The 18,160-nt window shown below is 34.7% G+C and overlaps 2 protein-coding genes across 2 annotated transcripts; one reads left to right on the plus strand and one right to left on the minus strand.

Annotated features, from left to right (window-relative positions):
* The first annotated feature begins 3,455 nt into the window (after window positions 1-3,455).
* LOC133801554 (uncharacterized) lies at window positions 3,456-5,859 on the plus strand. The gene is made up of 3 exons (XM_062239798.1): window positions 3,456-3,844; window positions 4,181-4,623; window positions 5,190-5,859. The coding sequence occupies exons 1-3, from the start codon at window positions 3,680-3,682 to the stop codon at window positions 5,626-5,628; spliced, it is 1,047 nt and encodes a 348-aa protein (XP_062095782.1). The 5' UTR covers window positions 3,456-3,679; the 3' UTR covers window positions 5,629-5,859.
* A 193-nt stretch (window positions 5,860-6,052) lies between these two features.
* On the minus strand, window positions 6,053-15,982 carry LOC133801553 (homeobox-DDT domain protein RLT1). Its single transcript, XM_062239797.1, has 18 exons — window positions 15,374-15,982; window positions 14,801-15,259; window positions 14,243-14,319; window positions 13,780-14,136; window positions 13,598-13,687; window positions 13,323-13,487; window positions 12,992-13,214; window positions 12,665-12,765; window positions 12,452-12,538; window positions 12,201-12,353; window positions 11,966-12,121; window positions 11,144-11,353; window positions 10,362-11,036; window positions 9,721-10,281; window positions 8,474-9,106; window positions 8,230-8,334; window positions 7,384-7,647; window positions 6,053-7,119 (listed from the first exon to the last, which is right to left on the minus strand). The coding sequence occupies exons 1-18, from the start codon at window positions 15,519-15,521 to the stop codon at window positions 6,367-6,369; spliced, it is 5,217 nt and encodes a 1,738-aa protein (XP_062095781.1). The 5' UTR covers window positions 15,522-15,982; the 3' UTR covers window positions 6,053-6,366.
* Between the last annotated feature and the right edge of the window lie 2,178 nt (window positions 15,983-18,160).

Genomic DNA, 18,160 nt, shown 5'->3' on the forward strand with positions numbered 1-18,160 from the left:
GTGTTTTAGAGGTCTTTGATGGAGATAGAGGAGTACCCTCGCTATCTTTTACAGGTTTAGACCTTTTGGTGGAACTTTTGGAACCCTTGCTATGGTTTTTCAAAGCCATGGCTAGCTAGATAGTGAAAATTATATATGATTAGTGGGACAGTTTAATGTAGCTACACTACCGTGAGATTTGTCTACTACTTATACTTTTTGTTTTTGTTGTTGTTGTGTTTGTGTGTGTGTTTTAGGGTTTAATTTCTTTCTCTAGAAGGAAGCGATGATCAATAATTAATTATTATTATTATTATTAGGTAATGATATCTAACGAGAAGTACTTCTCTTCAATCCTTCGAAAGTCTCTGTTCATACTTATGATGATCACAAAATTATACGTAGTCTTCAATTAATATTGTATGTTGACGATTACAAACAACTATGAATAAGCAATAATAATTTCTTTCTAGCAAGGTTGATGATCTTTCTATCCTTTGTTACAGGCTATGCTGTTGTGGGAGAGCTTCCTCATGCTAGGTTGATGATCATTCCTCCAATCGACAGAAGTAGAATAGTGCTAGAAAAATTCGATGTGTTTCAATATCTTCAAGACTATCGCACTTCAATTGTTCAAGACAATTTTTTTTATATGTTTTTCATTTTATATACAAATTGAACCGTTAATGTTTTTTTTTTTTTTTTGTATTAGATAAAATATTAATATTTTGGAATATAACTACTCTAAAACAACTCAGATTGTTGATGCTTTGAAGTAGTTATATTAGATGAAATATTTTGTATTAGATGAAATATTAATATTTTGGAATATAACTATAATGGTTTGATGTACTATTCTTATTCCATTACTATTACCATTACTATTACTATTACATTGAATAACTAATTTTGGATTTAATAGAATTTAACTAATTTATGTATACTTTAAAACTTTGTCCATATGGACGGGAAATAACACAATCTTATTGATTGATTATAAAACATTATATAATCTTATTGATTGAGATTTGAGAACTAATTGATGAGGATCAAATTTAGAGATGTTGTGTGTTATTTTTTGCAATATTTAAAATTTTAAAACTTTATTTTAACTATCAGATTTTTTAAAAATCAAATCAAATCCAAGTCCTTTTAATATTTGGCTATCACCCTGAATCAATAAGGAGCTATAAAGGTAAAAGTTCTATATATATATATATAGAAGATTCCATAAATATATATATATATATATGTATGTATAAAGAAAAATGATGAAAACGAAAAGAAAAAAAAGTAAAACAAAACCAAAGAGATCAGAAAATTTAGAGATGGATGGGAAGGTCTTAGAATCAAAGTTTAAGTCTGTTTGTGTGTTTTGTGGGAGTAGTAATGGAAAGAGAGATTGTTACAGAGATGCAGCCATTGAACTGGGCCAAGAGCTGGTTTATACATTGTTTTCTTTTTCTTCTTCTGAATATACTGAATTAATTTCAATGTTTTTGTTTGGTGTAATAATAAAGTTAATAATAATAATTATAAACCAAAGAAGATTAACCCTTTAGTGATCAAAAGAAGAAAAAGAACAAGACCAACACAAGGCACTTAATAAGTAGCTAACTAGCAATTATTATAGCTTTTCGGTCACTAAAGGGTTAATATTAAAACAAAAGCAAGAAAAGTGAGAGAGCTTTTTCACCTTCAGCCGTTGGAAGAGTAACGCCAGCTTGGGCTTTCCATTGGATTAATGGTGACAACAAGAAGAAGAACAGAATAAACAGTGACAGAACAGTAACACATATATATATGTGGCTGCTGCAGGTATCAAGAAGGTTGGAGCTTGTGTATGGTGGAGGCAGTGTTGGGCAGTTTGAAAAAGATAAAAAGAAATAAAAGGCTGAAAAAGGAAAAGTTAATTGCTGTATCTTTTTCCCTGCTCAACGAAAGAAGGAGCAGTATATATATATGTAATGTGGCTGCTGCAGGTATCAAGAAGGTTGGAGCTTGTGTATGGTGGAGGCAGTGTTGGGCTAATGGGTTTGGTTTCTCAGGCTGTTCATCGTGGTGGAGGCAATGTCCTCGGGTATATATATATAGCTTTCTAGCAAGGGTTTCACATCAAAATCGCCTCTTTCTTGCTCGAAGTTGTCGGAATTATTCGTAATAAGATATTGGCTACAATTAAGTAAGGGAAAAAAATAATAAGCTTAATATCCAAGTATCTTGCTGGGAGCATACTGTGAAGCGGGTTATACTTAATGTATTTATTTTAAAATTTGACTAAACCACAGGGAAACAAAAAATAATCTAAATTATCAAAGTAAACCACCGGGGGTGTTCTTTGTTATCTGTATTCTTTTTTCAGTATACTGACGGGGGTGTACTTTATCTTTTGTTTAAAGTGGCAAGTTCTACACTTATCGCTTGAAGGGCCATTTTAATTTATATTAATGTATTAATGATGGAACTTAAGATAGTATTGTTTGTATATGTGTGGTGGAGTATCATTTCGGAAATAACAACATTTAACAACGAAATCAAAATCCGCACTTATTTAATATCACGTAAAACAATAACAATACATCATTTAGTTTGGATTCTAAACTTTGACTAAAGCAAAAAATAATAAGCTTAATATCAAAGTATCCCACCGGGAGTATACTGTGAAGCGGGTTATACTTAATGTCTTTATTTTAAAATTTGACTAAACCACAAGGAAACAAAAAATAATCTAAAATATGAATATAACATGCAATTACATCAGAAAATTATTAAAAATAATAGAATGCAATAAAAAAAACATGTTTTGAATAGTTTTTATAATTCGAGATAATTTTGACACACAAACAAATTCAGGACAAAATTCCACCAGGATGATAGTAAAAAAATGTTATTAGTCGAAAATTTCACTCTTACATTTTATTGGTAAGATCTCACTCTTACAATTAATCAGCAATAATTTATAAAATAAAATTAGTTAATTGGCAAAATTATAATTTGGAAACCAAATAATAAAAGTGATATATACAATTAATCAGCAATAATTTATAAAATAAAATTAGTTAATAGGCAAAATCTTAATTTGGAAACCAAATAATAAAAGTGATATAAGTGTAAATATATAGAGGGAACTTCTGGCATCACTTTTATTTCTAATTTTCTAATTTTGAGAAATTTTAACAATCTTTTTATATAACTGTATATATATATATGATAGTTATACTTGTCAAATTTAAAAAAATTATGAATAATTTAAAATATTGAAATCATAGTTCAAGTCTATTTTTTATGCGTATAAAAAGAAAAACAAACACTCTTTCGGCTCAACATGCACAACAAATTATTCGAAATTTGTAAGAAAACTTATTATAAATCTAAAATACCTTATTATACCAAATAAAAATTATATTATAATTTCGAAATTACTATATATACTTTTGAAAAGGTACAAGTGTAAATATTGGTTTAAGAAAATTATTGAGACGTTCATCTGGAAAGTTCCACAGACTTCTGCGTCCTACTACGACTCACTAGCACTTCCACACAAATCCACCTTCTAATCATTTCCATCTCCTTCTAATCATCCTTATTATTCCCACACCTTCAACTCTTTCAGAACATTCTTCGAACAATATTCACACACAACACCACACAACTCGCACAGAAAAAATTCTCTCTTTATTTAGTTTAAGGTCAAAGGAAGATGGGAGTTGATTACTACAAGATTTTGGAAGTTGACAAGAAAGCCACGGATGATGATCTCAAGAAAGCTTATAGAAAGCTCGCCATGAAATGGCATCCTGATAAGAATCCCAACAACAAGAAAGATGCAGAGACCAAGTTCAAACAGATCTCTGAGGCTTATGAGGTATTTGCTTACTGCCCACTTTTATTTATATGAGAAAAACAGAAGATTGTGTTATTGGGATGTGTGCATGGCTTGTTTGATTCTCAAAAACTGTGTTTTTTTCTTCATCATCATATTGTTTATGTGCTTTTTAGTTTAGTTTTGATGATGGTTTGTTTGAGTGTGTAATTGAAAACCCAGAATTAAATGAGTGAAAGATATTTTGTTTTAGAATTATTAGATCAAAATTTATATTTGTATTGAAAGGTATTGGTATATGTTTGTCTCTGTATCTTATGCTCTGTTATGAGTTTTCTGGTTTTGTTGATATGATTCTTTCTGTGGTTTTTGTTGTAGGTTTTAAGTGATCCTCAGAAGAGAGCCATATACGATCAATATGGTGAAGAAGGTCTCAAAGGACAAGTGCCACCCCCTGATGCAGCAGGGGGATTCCCTGGTGGTGGTGCTACTTTCTTTCAAACTGGGGATGGTCCAAATGTGTTTAGATTCAACCCCAGGAACGCCAATGACATTTTTGCAGAGTTTTTCGGGTCTTCGAGCCCGTTTGGAGGCATGGGAGGAGGTGGTGGTGGCTTCCCAGGTGGTATGAGGGGGTCAAGATCGTTTGGTGGGGTATTTGGGGATGACATCTTTAGTTCATTTGGGGATGGTAGGCCAATGAGCCAAACTCCTCGTAAGGCTCCTCCAATTGAGAATACTTTGCCTTGTAGCCTTGAAGAGCTTTACAAGGGAACTACCAAAAAGATGAAGATCTCTAGAGAGATTGCCGATGCAAGCGGGTAAGTACTTGTTTGGCTGAGTTATGCACTTTCTTAAGATCTTGGGATTTTTCTTAGGTGAAGTTGAAGAAGACTACTAATGTTGCTTCTAGTTGAACGGAGTTGCACTCTGTTTTGGAGTTTGTATAATGTGTTGCCATGGAGGATTTTCATTATAACTGTCCCCCAAATTTAGGATGGGAAACCCATCTAGTCACACTAGCTTTAGCTTGAAACATGATATCATCGCATTAAGCTGGTTTAGTTATATTTACGAGAGTAATGTTAGAGACGCACTTAAGTTACTACATCATTTTTAATTGTGTGGTTGGGAAAAAATCTGTGCAATTTAAGTGTGTGTGAATCATTGTTCTATATTTACATACATTGATTAGATACATACTTAGTCTTAGAACAGAATTGCTTTCATAGAACATGCATGTTTTAGTGACTTGAGTTTTGTTCTAGTGATTTGGTACATATTTCTAGGTGAAACTAGTTTACCTAGAAGCTTAATTTGCAGCAACTATTATGATTTGTTGAATGTTGAACATGACCCCATTTGTCTCTTCCTCTTCTTTGTCCAGGAAAACCTTGCCAGTTGAAGAAATCTTATCCATAGTGATCAAGCCTGGCTGGAAAAAGGGAACAAAAATCACATTCCCAGAGAAAGGAAACGAGCAACCAAATGTGATACCTGCTGATCTTGTGTTCATAATCGATGAGAAGCCACACAGTACATTTACAAGGGATGGTAATGACTTGGTTATCACACAGAGGATCTCACTTGCAGAAGCTTTAACAGGCTATACAGTTCACCTCACCACACTGGATGGAAGGAACCTGACCATTCCCATCAACACTGTGATTAATCCAAACTATGAGGAGGTGGTGCCAAAGGAAGGCATGCCCTTACCAAAGGACCCTTCAAAAAGGGGTAACCTGAGGATCAAGTTCAACATAAAATTTCCAACTAGGTTAACTTCTGAGCAGAAGTCTGGAATCAAGAAACTTTTGGCCTCTTGAATTAGTTTTGGACTGGACTGGTGAATAGACAGACAGTCGAGTTGAGTACTTGCTTTGTTAGTAAGAGTAATATTCTTTTTTGAGGTGGCTTGGAGAGCTTTATTGGATAGTGTTTCAAGGCTTGTATATTCATAGCAATAAGATATTTGGACAATTTTCTACTTGATAAACATAGTTTAAAAATGTTCTCTCGTATACAAATGTGAATGGATTATATGTTGAGCTCTATTATATTCATTATTTTTTATTTTCAACATATTACAGACCACTTGAGCTTCATCGTAGTATTAATATTAAAACGTTTACAGGTTAACCCAAAAAAATTTGGTGAAACTATACACATTCATTGACAACTAACTTTCCTTAACGGTTAAATTAAAATAATAAGACATGTATGATATTATAAAAGAGAGACACACCAACCAACCTAACCTTATAAGTATAAGGTGCTTAGCTTAAGCTTTTATTAGATATTTTACTATTGATATTTTCTCTGTTACGTGATCAATACAATGCCTATTTCCTTGGCCAATTACAAGTGCAATCTATCCCAGTACTTGGGGTCTAATCAACTGACTAAAGAATTAAAAATGGAGGAGTGAACCAAAACAAACCAGGGGGAATCTCCCTCCCCTAATATGAAATTGGTCACTAGGGAGGCTGCACAACAAAAAATCTAATGCAGCAGCAGGGTAAGTGCACTGGCAATCAACAACACCTGATCTGATTATTAATACATTAATCGCTGTAGTCTTCGGAAGCTGAAAAATCAGAGCCTTCATTGTTTTGAGCCCGGTTTTGTATTTCATCCGAGCCTTCATCCGAACTCACATCCACATCGCCCTCGGAATCTTCTTCAACCTCTGCCATGCCATTATCATCATCTTCAAACGCATCCACATCCACATCCACATCCTCATCGCTCTCCTCCATTAGCTCTCCATTCCATTCACTGGCAACGCCGTTATAACCCACCTCCCAATTTCCTTGTTCGTATTCTTCTTCTTGAGCATTGTCATCGGATTCCATTGCATCTTCCCCTATGATGTTATCATCTTCCTTCATATGATGATCCACATCAACCTTTTCATCATCCCATTCGTCACCAAAATTTCTAGGTGATTCTCCTCCGCTCTCAGGGCTACTGTGAATGTCAACCATATGGACAGGCACTGTCTCCTCAACCACCTTGTTCCCCGGTCTTCTTTTTCTGACAGTCCGGCGACCTCGTCCACCCACTTGTTTGAGTGTTCTTCCTGGCTGTCTTAATCCTTGATTAGAATTTCTCCTGGCCACTGCAGACTTGGAGCCATTAGCTTTTTTCTGCAACCTTTTACCACGTAGTTGATCACGACTCCCTCTCCCACGTTTATAATTGTTTCGTAAACTTTTCTGGGAATGGCTCTCTTCTCTCACATATTCATTGTAGTCTAGCTCGTTCAGTTCAATATCTTTGTCATTCCTCTGAGGAGCAAACCTCGAAGGAAGCTTCTGAGGAACACAAAGAAATTACAAGTTAACATTGTTCTAAATCGCATAGATATCTCATTAGAATATTTTCATAGTGTTGGCAGACAGACACCTTAACACTTTTAACTTGAATCACTGCCCTACATAAGAAATAAGTCACATGGCACATGGAAACAGTATGAAGTAGACTCACTGAGACTAGGAGAAATCTACGTTTAAAACAATACTACACCCGCACATTTGGCCCCGTTCAACATTTAAGAGAGAGAGAGAGAAGACACTTACAATGTATTCTCCAAATTCCTTATCCTCAGCTGGTTCAGGTTTCTCCTCGGGTAGATAAGTTATAGATGCATCAAGCTCAAAAAGCCTTAGAGCCACAGCTGAACAGGTAAGTGGAATCCATGGAAGTACGGAAACCGATCCATGGTCTGAATAATCATGTAAAGCATTACTTGAACGACTTCGGGACACCAACAATTCATCCGTTGCAGCAAAGGTCGATGAAAGAAAGTCTCCCCTTATACTACTCTCAAATAAAGTCAATATCTGTATCAAAGTAGGTCCAAATGAGCACTCATCATTCCAAGTGGATAAACTTGTAGACAACAAGCAACAATAATCATACTCTACCATATATAAAAGGAATGTGCTATCAGAGTTTACAGAAAAAAGATTGCACATCATAATGTGTCAATCCTTTTTTTTTTTCTTTTTTTTTTGCAAGAAACAAAATCACAAGATGATTAAACCACTCTATGTAATAAATAGACTAAGTACTAGTCATCATATGAAGTGATTGCAAGCTGCAACGACCATGGTAGAAAATTAACATTTTGATGAAATTTGAGCAAATTTAATAGTGCAATTACAGAAGCATCCTGGTTCTTAAGTAGAAGACAATTATTTTTATAACTAACCAAATACATGTACGTGACAAGTGTAAATATATTCAAAAGAATACAGAAACATAGATACTCAAACTGTGTAGTATGAATTTCACACCAACACTTTATTAGGGGTCCTGAAGATGTAAGGGTCACTTGGATGCATACATCACAATATACTGATCGGTATGAACTCAATATATGAAACATCGTAATAAAGTATAGAGCTGAAGAAAAGGTATACCTGTAGAAGTCGTTCACTGGACAAAGAAGCATTTAAATTCTGACCCCAAGTCTTTCGATAGTCTAGTGTCCAGAAAGACCGAAGAGCTTCTGGTGGAACTGATGTCTGTGAATTGCATAGCGGAAAGAAGGGTAAGTAACTAAATCCCAACGAGAAGCTAGATGCTATTAAAAATCAAATCAAGCTGATTATATTTAACATGAAAGCACTTTCAAAAAACTTATTCTAGATTTTAGCATCTCACCTCAACTATGGCTAATAAGGCCTTGAGTAGTCTGCTTCCCAGTGGAAGAGAAGCATCTAAAACATGGATATTCCTAGGATCTGACTTTCTTTCCCCTTTACATTGGTGTTGCGAGAACTTTAGATCATTGCCAGTGGTATGAAAAGTTTGATGGCAAGAAGTACAATGGGAGTCGTCAAAGTAATAAGAAATCAGACAGAAATCACAGGTGTCCAAAAGTTGTGCAGACCTCTTTTTCCCATATTTCAAGGCACGAAGTGTTGATGAATTCAAACATTCCTTCCACATCCACTTCTGAAAATCATGATACCTTTTCAAGGCAGCCTTCTTCTCAAACTCACTTCTGCCAAGTTCAATTCTGAAAGAAGATGATGTTTCCACTACATCTGAATCAGAATTTACGCCAGAAATGATGCTGCCAGGGCTGTCAAAACCGGTATGGCAATCAGAACTATATTTTGGGCCATCAGTTTCACATTTTACAGCAGTCAAACCTCTGCCTGCATTACTTAGATACTGCACACTCCTACGAAAATTTTCCTTAAAGGATGTCTCAATCTTTTGCAACATTAAGCGCAAATGAGATTCCCTGATTCCGCGTGCATCCAAAGATGTCAAAAGGGTATCAAAGGCCTACATGTAAAAGGGATTCATACTATTAACGAAAACTCAGTCGAAGATAATGATTCAAATATCTTAATTATGGAGGAGGAAAAATAGAAAGATGACAACTTTTGTAAGATAATAGATACTAGAAATTGAAAGTTGAAAAAAAAAAACACAAAAAAAAAAAAGAAAAGACTCGAGTAAGCATTGTAGTAAACTGAAAAGATTCAAAGCAAAAATACCGAATAAAGAAAAAGAACAGATTCAAGGCAAAAATGAAAAAGGAAGGAAAGAGAGATTGAATTTGGTGCATAGGTAAACCCCTTGCCCTATGTGAATTCTGTTCTATTGACATTGAGCATAATATCGTTATATTCTTCAACAGCAGAAATAATATACTATAAAAACCATCTCATTAAATAGTTTGGCCATAAAATGGGGTACAAAAGCTACGTCACACAAATATACATATTACCTAGAAGTTTCAAACTCAAAAGATGTTACTTTAAGCCACATGAAAAGTAAGAACATGTAATGTTATCAATGCAAGAATATAAACGAAATATCCTGTCAAAGAAAGTGGGTAGAGTAACAAACAAATATACATAATACCAAATTAGACCCAGACGATAAATAAATACCTCTTCATTGTCAATAATCCTCCAATTTCCATCGTGCAATTCAACAAAGATCCTGCCTGAACCAGGATCATTGCTGGAAGCAGACGCAACGAATTGCCAGTACCGATTACGTCTACGATCTTGACCAAGAGGCAAGGACCTGTACACATACATTTCTTCAGCTCTATGGGCAATATAAGATTTCAACTGTGAGCGTGATCTTTTTGATGCAAACGCAAGTTGCTGAGTTAGAAAGTTGTCAGGACCCGTGGAAAATTCTTGCGCTACCGAGGCTTTTTCAGCAGGCAAAGTGTTGAGGTCATTCTGTACACTATTCAAATCATAAACTGATCTTTGGTTTTCTGCAACACTAGGGGACATATCAGTATTTCTATTATCAATATCAGGTAATGGACTTTGACTGCCATCTGCAGCAGACCTTGCAAGGTTCATTTCAGACTTGCCTCCCACTTGAGATGAGAACTCTGCTTTTATTACGTTCTCTTCTTTCAGACGGCCTTTGTCAACATGTGCTTCTGCCCACATTTGCTTCTTAAGAGCATTAGCTGCCTCCAAGCGATCCTGCCCATAACATGATGTCATACTCCAGTAAATAAACATGAACATATATTTTCTTTCAAAAGATGGTTTCAAGGCAATACCTCAAGAACAAGCCGAATCGAGTTTCCTTCATTTGCAATACCAATTAGAGTAACAATAGCATCAAGACGCTCCTCCACACTGAGATCAGAGTATTCTCCTTCCGTAAGCCCATGAATCCAAGATTCGCCTGAATTGCTTTCATCAATTTCAATATTTTCTTCATCGGGGGTACTGCCACTTACATCTTCACCAGCAACAAAACACGCAGGGGTAGTACTTAAACATTTTGCATCCTGGGAACCACTCAAAGGTACAGACAAAGTGTCCTTATCAAACTCAGTTTGCAGATTTAGTGCAACATCATTGCATAGATTATCTTTTCCACTTCCAGAGCAAGTATTTAATTCATTGTAATCTTCGGTGATTATGTTTGCACTAGATGGAGTAGCTAAATCATCAACTTCAGGATCTTCATCAACATCACATTCAGAGTCTTCATCCCTTTCAACCTCATCTACATCTTCAACAGCTAAAAACCCATTTTCAAATACTTGTACTTTCTTTCGAGCAGCTGAGAGTATAGCCTCAGCATCAGCAGGGTCTTTTCTGTAAGCAGATCGAACACGATATGTTGATGGTGCTATTCTCTCAAAAAGCTTGGCATCCCTTGTCAAAGCAACTGAAATCGATGCCTCTGGAGTCCTACTTGTTGTCAGGTCCCTAAGTCCAGATTTCTTAGAACCAAAAAAGAACAGGAAATCAAATAATTGACATGAATTAGACTGAAAACCTGAAAGCCAGTTTGATAAACATGATCTGTTAAAGTTAATGAAGACCTTACCTGAATTTTTTCTGCCAGCTCCAGCACTGTCAAACCCTTGCTTCCCTCAAGTGAAAGAACATGGAAAGCTGCAAACTTGACAGTTCCAGGAGTCAATCGATGTCTAGATCTTCGTGGAAGTAACAAACCTTTTTCTTGCATGATAGCAAATGCATTTTCAGCAGCTGAACCACTACGAATAGTAGAAATTACATCCGCACAACTTTTTCCCTGACACAATCAGCAACACATCACATGCATTAGTAAAAGCAATATATAAGCAAAGTGGGAAAGAGAAAAAGAGAAATGTCCATAAACAACTTCAGGATCAACTGGAAAAATATTCCAGTTGAGCATAGTATATTGTTGCATTAAAACACATCCCTCCTTACTAGATCCAAGATCAATTCTTTAATCTCCTTACCAAATTAGCACTAACAAAAGGCCACCAAGAAGCCCTCACAGCACAACGATCAAGTGTCACGGCAACTGGTTAGGCTCCTAAATTATCTGATTTTTTCTACAAAAGGTTTAAATTCTTCTTCATTGTGCTTAATCAGAGTTTACGTTAGAGAGAAATGCCTCATTTTGCAACCTTTCTAACTATAAGGTCCCTTCACTTATAATTTTGGAAGTAAACAAGATTGCAATATATCCTCCTGTGCTCACTTTCTAAATATAATTTTTTTCATCTGCACACATGACAAAATATATCTAAGAGTCTGTTCCTAAAAGAATATGGCTGACATTCTATCACGGTTGAGCAGCACAAAGATGCATGCTTTTTATTTGGAAGATACTCATAAAAAGTGTAACATGAAAGAAGCAAAATAGAGAGCAAACCTCATCATTATCAGGCAAGTATGACCATGCAATACTCCTCTTCTTCAACTGTGGCCCAAAGCCCGCAGAAAGTGCTAACTGCCGAAATATCTCAGGCCATGTTAATGGATTTAAGTGCCGCTGCCAGTTACGTATATCAAAGCCCCACGTGTATGCCTGAAAGAGAGAGTGAACATCAAAATGATTTACAATAATCAGGAAAAAGTTGAATGCATATGCACAGAACAAAAGTTACCCCTTCAACAATCTCTGGATGTCCACCACCAGGATTAGCAGCTCCATTTTGGCTCATTCCTAATCCACTAGAAGGTGTCCTTGCAACGTCTTCAATATCTTTTATAATCAGCTTCAAGAGAGAAACATGAATCTCACCTAATAACCTTGAATCCTGATATCAAAATAGCCCAATATCAGGAAAGAAAAACGGCCCAAGGAAAGATGAGAATACGAAACAAATGAACCAAACCATAAATACAAGGAACTTACATAGTCATGAAAAGATTGAACAAACTCATCAAGAGTAAATGGCCATAACCCAAGAACATCCGCAAAAGTAATTAAAAATCTCCAAACCTAAAAGAGGCAATGACAATATATAAGCATTAAAATTAATAAATGAAATTTAGGATTATCATTTGATGATTTTCCAATGCGAGGATTACACCTAAAGCTGGGAGGGAGAAACATAAAAGGACATACCATTAGAAGGTTGCCGATATTCCTCTCTGAATTGCTCCATGGCTGAATTGCAAATGGTCTTTTCAACTGCACAGACTTGGGTGGGAAAGCAACCAAAAAATCTAAGCACAAAAGAGTGAAGAAGAATTGTTAGACAGCTGTGCGACAGTTTTTGACAGTATATATAGCAAAAATGAAAATACAGCCAAATAATGATGATCCACAAATGATAAAAAACAAACTGCCCAAATATTTAGCTCTGATAATAGTGAAGATTCAAACAACGTTAAATTTTTAGGTTCATGAGAAATGAAACAAAAAAATTTACAAGGTAAGAAGCAAGCCTACCTCTGAGTGATTCAAGACTTTGCAAAGTGTCATGATCAAGAGAGACTATTGAGGGTAACCCCTTTCGTGCAGCTGCCATCTCCATCAACTCAAGTTGTTCGTCCTCAATCAGCTCCATTGACTCTCTAGCAATTCTACGTGCAGTAGCTTTCTCGAGGGCAGCTTTGCGTCTCACTGCTTCTTTCTCTTTGCGAAGCTCTTCTCTCTGCCTCTTCTTTTCCAACTTCAAATATTTTCATAAAACAAAGAACACCAGAAAGAAAGAATAGAAAATTATTTCTTGTCCCAAACGAAAATAAAGAATAAGAAACACTAAAGGCTCCTCACTTACTCTTAAACACTCTTTTTGCAAAAACTTTTCTCTTCGTTCCATTTCACGCTTTTGTTCACGTTTTGATCTTTCCTCCTCGCGCTGCTTCTCACGCATCAACCTCTCTTCTTCCTTCCGCCTTTCACGATCTTGCCTTTCCATTTCTTTCCTCAATCGTTCCTCATGCTAAAAAATGAAGGTTCAAATATCAGTACAAAAAGCGCAACTGCATAACAGATTAACTTCAAGCCGCCCCCCCCCCCCCCCCACCCCAAAAAAAAAAGGCAAAATTATACCTTTTTCTTAAGATTTTCTTGTTTCTCAAGCTCCTTTCTCATCCGAATCTCCTGAATTTCAGCTTCTTTTGCAATTCTAGCTTCTTCGATCTGCAAAAGGCCAATAACAATATGAACCATCCTTGTAGAAAAGATACACCACACCACACCATACAGTAACAAACCCACACCACTTTCCATACCTTGCGCTTTCTCTCCATCCTTAAAAGAGCTTCATTTGGACAAATTTGTCCATCGGGTAACACATAAGTATTTTCTGGTGATATAATTGGGTTATCACTGGTATGAGGATTCACTCTAATATTTGTGAAAGAATCCTTTGGTAGACTGGTATCATCTACAGATGGTGATGGGAAGGGAATTCCTTGTTTGTCTGGTCCAGACGAAAGGCGAACACGAGAACCATGACCTTGAGACCTGGGTAACTGTTCATTTGCAGAATTATGAATATGAGACTGGGAAACTTGTCCATACACATCATTATGAGCACTGGATGGATCAGGAAGAAAAGGATATTCGTGGAGAGCTCTTGGGGTAGCCTGAAATTAAACTCAAGTTATTTCAACACATTACCCAGGAAAACCGGCTTCATAAATACAAGTCAAACAAGACAACATAAAACACAAGGAAGTTAAAGAGACAAACTTTATTTGATTTTGCATCATGTCGGTCATATGACTTTCCCTCGTAACGATGACCGGACCGCTTCTGCTGCTCGGCAACTGCACCAACAAAAAGATCAAAAACAAATTACAGCACAAATCAGCAGAAAATGGCTTCCCATAAATGCATGATATGAAAATACCGGATGCAAAGGCATTCGGCTTTCGCAATTCCTCTGATATTATAGCTAGCACATTGGATAGAAACTGACATTTCTCACAAAATTGGCACAATAACCAAGTGTTTAACAATGCTAGACTAAGTAAGAAGCACAATCTAAGCGCATTTAGAAAGTTTTAAGCACTATCACATTTTGGTTTCCATTAATCAGAATGGCTCTGCTTTATCCATTTAGTAATCAAGATAGAACGAAGTCTTGAATTTATCAATACTTCCACCTAAACATTCCCAAGTCTCAAAAAGACATTAACATAGACTAATTTAAGGATTATATCCCATCACAACATCAGGCATTGTAGTGCAAAGGTGCAAAACCAAACATCAAGCAATTAAATACAACGAAAGCATTAGTATTAATACCTATAGGTGCACCAAATGCATCCGGTGGCAACGAATCGAACTCTATCCCAAGAACCGGGCCATCTTCCCTCAATGGCTCACCCAATTGTGCCTCCACAATAGCAATAGCTCTAAGCTCCATCTTAGACTGTCTCGGCTCATGGTACCTCCTTCCCATTGGCATGTCATCACCCAAACTCCTCGACGTCACATTCCTTAACTCAGCAGAAGGACCAAATGGGCTCGAGCCCGAACCCGAGCCCGACCCATAATCACTACCCGGTTCGGCTCCGACTCTCAACTCATCAATAGGAGGAGATTCCGGCATAGCCGCTACCATCTTCCTCTGCTTTTTAGCGGGTCCTCCTTCCTTTTTGTCCTTCAACCTTCTATGACAAAACCACATCTGTAATTGCCGATCAGTAAGAGCCAATTTCTTCGAAAGCTCGGCTCTGATCGTCTCCGACGGGTAGGCCTCCACTGATCAAAATCCCAAATATCAAATTCATTCCAAAAAAAAAAAATTAAAACTAAAAAAAAATCCCAAAAAAAGAAATAAACTTTATGAACAGGAAGAACAACAATTATACATACAAGCATAAGCCTTCTCTAGGGTTTCAAGCTGAAAAGGGGTCTTCATCTGACGCTTAGGTTTGCTCTGTCCTTCATTAGAGCTATTGATCTTGTTATTAACATTATGATCATTCTTAATCCGGTTTTCTTCCTCTGACGCAGCCTCCATTGTAGAAGACGATCAAGATCTGAGACGAACCAACGAACGAAGAACACTAGGGTTTGGGGAAGAAGAAAAAGAGAAAAGAATCTGATTTTTTGTTTTGTTTTAACCCAAAAACACCGTAATAGTCAAGGAACGAAAAGGGTGAGGCTTAGAATTATCATCATAATATTATCAACGAATAAAGTACCAATTTTTACAACATTCAATAAACTAATTAAATTAAAATAATAAATGCGAACCCAACCAAAACCAAAAACAAAACAAAAAAAAGTTCGAGTTTTTCTGAGATGAGATTTGTACGAAAAAATAAAAAAGAATAATAATAATAATAATAATTTTATTTTCCTTGAATAACAAAAGGAACAAAATTTATAAAAAAGGTAAAAGAATTTCGAGACATAAAAAATCCAACAGTCCCTCCTCGCTCTTCTAATTCCAACTTTCATAATTATAATTATAAATTTTTGTTTTTGCTTTTGAATTTATTAATTTTCTTTTTCTTTTTCTTTTTTTTAAGTTTTTGGAGTATTTAAATGAATGGGTGTGATTATGTCAAACATGTGCCAATTGAAGTATGATTTAATAGGATTGAGAAAGAAAGAAAGAACACCCAAAACCCAAAATTTGATTTTTTTTATTTTTAAATAAAAATAAAAATATATATTTTAAATTTTTTTTACTTTTTGTTTCCAGCTCAGAAGTTGAATTTGTTCGTGTTTTTAATTTTTTGAAGAACTTTTTTATTTAATTTATTTTTGTTTATTTATATCAGTTTGGGAAGGCTTTTGTTTGTGGTTGATGTTGGGTTTCGTTCGCCCCGGATCTTTGGGTGCGATGATCGAGAGACATTTCTAGTTTGTGTTGTTTCTGGGCCTGTGGGCCCCACTTTCGGTTATATTGGGCTGGACTTTTTATTTATACCTTTCTTTCGGTTTCGGTCAACCCAATTTCTGACTTTTTCTATCCACGTTTACTAAAGGGGTTTTTTCGTAAATATGATTTTTTTAGCCTTAATATGCAAATATATGGTAAGTAAATTTTACTTAGTTTAGTTTGTACGGACAAATTTAATTAAAAAAAATTAGATTATGGAAAAAAAATATATATGTCATAATAATGATTTTTTACAAAACTATGGCATAATAATAATTTTTTTACAAAAATATGGAGAAAAAATCTCATAAAAGGGAATACAAGTTTTAAAAAGCCATAAAATAATACTTGTAAAAAAAAGTCATATTTTTTAAAACTTTATTAAAAAATCCATATAAAATGTAATTTTCACTTTACTAAATTATTTTATGTTACATCATGATCATTATTACTACAAAATTAATTGCATGTCCTTTTCATATTTAAATTGGACAGCTTTGTAATATAATTTTAAATGGGAATTTTTTTTAAAACTAATGTATATTTTTAAATTTCAAAAAGCTATAATTAATATGGTTTTTTTTATGTTATGTATCCTATTTTCTAAAATACAATTATGTCCTATTTGTTAATTTATACATTTATGTAGAATTCTAAGAACTATATATTTAAAAAAAATTAGCAACAATAACAATTTTAAATTTTCAGGTAAATAATTAAATGGCAAAAAAAATCACATAGGTGTAATTTCTATATTTTAAATTTATTTACAAATTTTTTTAATTTTTAATTAGTAACTAGTTATTTTAAGCCGGATACTCTTATTAATTATATTGTTTATATTTTTTTTGACATATGTTTTGTTTCACTATTTGTTTGGAGCATGCATTTTGATAAATTACTTTTTAGACTATATAGTTTATAAAATAGTTCCCTAAACTTTATTTTGATCAAAGTTTTTTTTAACTAAAATCACAAATAATACACCAAACTAACAACTCAGAACAAAAGCACAACAATTATGTCTAACAACTGTGTTGTTATATTAATTTATTGTTCATTAAAACCGGGTATAGGAGTCTATTTGAATTATTTTATAAAACAAATAATCCAAAAAGTAATTTGTCAAAATACGATCTAAATAGATAATAAGTCAAAAAATTAATATTAAAAAAAGATATAAACCCCTAATTAAGCAATATCATACACAATTAAATTGATATTTATTAGTTAAAAAATAAAGGACAACTTCACAAATAATATTTTTATATAAGTGAAATGAATCACAAAAGAATGACAATCTAATTGTGTAACCAAAGGTATACAAAATCTAAATATATGAGTCGCTAAAAAACAAAGCAACATATATAAGACAAAACTACTCTTAGAAATTTAGACAAAACAAATTTGGCCCATATTCATTTCGTGCTGGGCAGGGCCAGCCCATTTTTGAAAGAGTAGGTCCAGCACGGCCCATGGGCCCAGCTCATGTCGTGCCGTGTCGGGCTGGGCCACTTTCTATATTCGGGCCAGCCCATTTTCTATATTCGGACCCACTTTTAGGCCCACTTCTTTTTGGCTAAGAAATGTGAGGACGGAGAATTGAACCATCCACCTCCTATTTAACCATCAATGGACTTACCACCAAATCAAATACATTTCTTTGTTTAAATTATAATTTTAGATATTTTTATATACTTTTTAACAATATTTTACACAAAATTATATCAAAGATAATTATTAGAATTTTAATACCTGCTAATAAATGC

The sequence above is a fragment of the Humulus lupulus genome, chromosome 9 (genome assembly GCF_963169125.1).
Source record: "Humulus lupulus chromosome 9, drHumLupu1.1, whole genome shotgun sequence".
In the NCBI taxonomy this organism is placed as follows: Eukaryota; Viridiplantae; Streptophyta; class Magnoliopsida; order Rosales; family Cannabaceae; genus Humulus; species Humulus lupulus.